Source organism: Chelonia mydas, chromosome 5 (assembly GCF_015237465.2).
Source record: "Chelonia mydas isolate rCheMyd1 chromosome 5, rCheMyd1.pri.v2, whole genome shotgun sequence".
NCBI lineage: Eukaryota > Metazoa > Chordata > Testudines > Cheloniidae > Chelonia > Chelonia mydas.
The window spans coordinates 79,160,760-79,164,987 of record NC_051245.2 but is presented as its reverse complement, the minus strand read 5'-3'; the positions used below and the strand labels follow the sequence as shown (position 1 = coordinate 79,164,987).

Here is a 4,228-nt window from a genome sequence, read left to right as displayed (position 1 = left end):
TCCACTAACCTAGCATGCCCATTTTGAGACACCTAGGCTCTTGTTATAAGATGGGAAAAATTCACAACTCTCATCCACTTCAATAAGAGTTTCACGACTGTGCACCTCTGCAAGTCAGATGCCAGGCATCTTAAGCAGAGCACCTAAAAGTTCAGTCACCCAAATTTAATGTACACTTTTGACAATGTTAGCATCATCATCTCTATATCTCAGTACGTGTCTGCAAAATGCTCCTGATACTTCAGAGAGATGTTATGAAGCTTAATTAGTGTTTGTTAAACACTTTGCACTTGTCTGATTTTCTTCTAAAGATCTACAAAGTATGTTATCATAAGCACATTTGGAAAGTAGTGCTTAGCAAAGATGTTTTTCACAGAGACGTTTTGAAACACAGCACAAGTTACCCATTTACACAGGTTTCAGAGTAACAGCTGTGCTCAGGCATTGGCACCCTGACAGCAGGATTGTCTGGCTATGTAGACTCCCTCCTCAGGCCCTATGCTACCAGCACTCCCAGCTACCTTCAAGACACCACTGACTTCCTGAGGAAACTACAATCCATCGGTGATCTTAATCCCAAGAACTCCCCTTGAGTGGAAGGTTGGAGGACTGCTTCTGCCAGAATCCATATTAGGGTTGGGGTTAATTCTGTATGCATCCGATGAAGTGAGCTGTAGCTCACAAAAGCTTATGCTCAAATAAATTGGTTAGTCTCTAAGGTGCCACAGGTACTCCTTTTCCATTTACACAGTAATTCTAGTGTTAATTGCTTGGTAACTTGATATTACTATACCATAATATATTGATATTTATAAATCAGGTCAGCTTGTATTTACTGGAGTTAATTTTATGAATCTGAGCCTATTCGTTTTAAGTTTCATTTGTATAACTTCACTTGTCAGTGGATTTTATTTTATAAGATCAAAATTTAAAACTTGTGCTTTTGATGTGTGTACAAGAATTTATGACATCCCTGAAGACTGACACTCAGCTTGTACATAGAATAAATAAGTTAGAGTCAAAGTTTAAGGCCAGAAGGACCATCAAATCATCTATTCTGACCTCCTGTGTATCACAGGCCAATAACCACCACCTAATCACCCCTGTACCAAGCCCAACAACCAGAATTAGACCAAAATATTACAGCCTACAGCAGTGTTTCCCAAACTTTTTTGGCCATGGAACACTTTTAGCCTATTATGGAACACTTATAATATTATTTTGTAGTCGTTTGGTTTTCAAATAAAAATTGCATTATTTATGCTCAAATATATTTTATTTATAAAACCAAGCAAAAATACAAATTTAAAATAACTTGAACTAACAATTTCTAACTGGAAAGTGCGTATAAAGTAGTACAAAAATCAAGTGCAAGAGTCAAAATTTAAAACAGTGTTCTACTTTTAAAAAACTGTTTTTATATATACACAAACACCAAACAAATTAGATTTTTACTATGAAAATCTATTTTTATAAACAGAAATACAAATTTCGATTTAATGGGATTGGTGTTTCTGCATTTTTCTATCACAAATTTGCTTAATATTAGGAATAATGCTGGAAAGTTGAATCCTCATGTGAGGCGCAGCATCAAGTCTATTCCTATATTTGGTTTTTGTTGCAGTATAATATGAAAATCCCATCTCACACAAATAAGTTGTAGCAAAAGGAAGGAGCACTCAAACTGCACATTTAGCCACATTAGGGTACTCTTCTATTAGGCTGCTCCAAAAATTATTCAGCAGAAGATCCTTAAACTTTTGTTTCCAAACAGAATCAGAAATTAAGTCAATTAGGCTTTCATAATCGTGTGCAGTAAAGCCTACTGGTTTGGCTGTAATTACAAACGGATTTTGAACCCAAGCATTATCATCAGTAGTTGTCGGAAAATATTCTAATAAAGAGGCCTGCAAGTCACATAAGTGCTGTAAAATGGTGCTGGAAACTTCTTCATGGACTATAGAATTTATTTCAGTCAGAAATTCATGTAGTGTAGGGAAGCAGTCGAAGTTATTCTGTTCTACGGAAGATGCCCAGAATTCCAGTTTCTTTTTTAATGACGAAATTTTATCCATTGTAGTAAAAATGGTCACAATCTTTCCTTGCAGCAACAGATTAATTTCATTTAATTTTGCAAAAATATCTGCAAGATACGCAAGTCTCATTAGCCACAAGGAATTTGTCAGACAGTCATTAAATTTTCGTCCTGAATTATCTGAAGTGAAGAATACCAGTAGTTCACTACGAAGCTCAAAAAGCCTCACAAGCACTTTTCCTCTGGATAGCCACCTCACTTCTGTATGTAAAAGAAGTGTTTTGTGCTGACTACCCATTTCCTTGCACAAAATTTTAAATAACCTGGATTGAAGTGGTCGAGATTTGACAAAATTGATAATTTGTACTGCTTCATCGAGCACAATTTTCAGATATGCTGGTATTTTTTTAACTGCAAGTGCTTGTCTGTGTAGAACACAATGGCTCTTAGTGCTTTCTGGTGCCACACTTACGATTCGTGTTACAGCTCCCTTAATCTTCCCAATCATTGCCCGAGCACCATCAGTACATACATCAATACATTTTCCCCAACTAATTTCATGCTTTCTGATCAAATTGTTGATGCAGTTGAATATTTCTTCTCCAGTCGTGTAGCTTTGCAGAGATTCACATAAGAGCAGGTCCTCTTCAGTAATATTATTAAATCTATATCTATATGTATAGTAGCACAGCAAGTCCTGAAATGTCAGTGGACTCATCTAGCTGCAATGAATACTCGTGGCAAATTTTCAGTTGGCAAACTAGCTCTTTTTCTATGTCATCGGCAGGATCTTTAATACGGCATGCAACAGTATTATTTGACAACTGTACAGAATCAATTTTTTTACCAGACTGCTCGCTCAACATGCACATTACAATATCTTTTGCACAAGGCTTGATAAGCATGTCTCCAATACTGTGAGCTTCTCCGGCAAGTGCTATATGGTAACTTACTAGATAAGATGCCTCTGTTGCACTTTCGTTTTCTGTTTTAGCAATTTTAATCATTGAATGTTTACAATTTCCAAGTGAGTCATGCTGCCTCTTGAAAAAACTTATATCTTTGTCTTTGTATTCAGCATGCTTGGTTTCCAAATGCCTATGAAGTTTAGCAGGAGCCAATGAACTATTTTCTAGTATTTTGTTGCACATGATGCACTGCGCATCAGGAACATCTTTATTTCCAACACACGTAAAACCGAAAGACAAATAACTTTCATCATACTTTCGTTTTGGTCTTCTAACACCTGCTTCTTCTTGTTTTTTGATATACTTCGGTGGAAATTCTTTCACCTTGGATAACGCACTAGTACTAACAGCTTTTTCAGCAACAAAAGACTGCAATTGTTCATCCTCACTTTGAAGTGTCACAATATTTTGCTCGTTTATTTCGGCCACAGTTGGAGTACCAGAAGAACTTGCTTTTCCTTTCAAAGTTCCTTCTTTAAGCCACAAATCCATGGTGATTAGGTTTAGTAACAATATTTAGAAATACTGATTTTTGTCAAATTTTGTTTGTCACAAATATTTATATTGTTTCGAGTGAAGCTAGTTTAGTTGTGCTTATCGCACACACGGTAAAGACCCACCGGTTTGAACGTGTTGAGTGAATATGTTATATTCCACATGGCGTAAAGAGAATGGTGTGTGCATATCGCTGCAGTTCGCGCAGCCTCGAGCAGAAGGGGTACTACGTCACTAACTGAAACGTGCCTGAAAGGGGTAGACGTCAACATGCTTGCGTGCCGCGTTTTCTTTACACCATGATATTCACGGAACACCTATTCACATTGTGTGGAACACCAGTGTTCCATGGAACACAGTTTGGGAAACGCTGGCCTACAGGAAACTAGACTATTATGTGCCACAGGCAGAGAACAAGAGAAGCCAAGATGCACCAATGCCTGAGGCCTCTGCAACGTCAGGGAATTAATTTAGTGAGATATACTCTGATGATCCTAGCAAGTGATCAGCACCCCATGCTGCAGTGGAAGGTGAAAAAAACCCCCATGTCTCTGTCCAGCTGGTTTTGGGGAAAATTCCATCTCAACTAAATATGGTGATCAGTTAGACCCCAAGCATGTGAGCAAGACTCACCAGCCAAGCATCTGAGAAAGAGAATTCTCACTACTACCTGGGGTGACCAGACAGCAAATGTAAAAAATTGGGACAGGGGGAGCCTGTATAAGAAAAA

The 4,228-nt window shown here is 37.7% G+C and overlaps 1 protein-coding gene across 1 annotated transcript; it reads right to left on the bottom strand.

The window, feature by feature from the left end:
- Window positions 1-1,496: 1,496 nt before the first annotated feature.
- On the bottom strand, window positions 1,497-3,495 carry LOC102939929 (zinc finger BED domain-containing protein 5-like). Its single transcript, XM_027819172.2, is given in 2 exon segments — window positions 1,497-2,709; window positions 2,711-3,495. Coding segments are annotated over 2 exon segments (1,998 nt in total).
- Window positions 3,496-4,228: the final 733 nt, after the last annotated feature.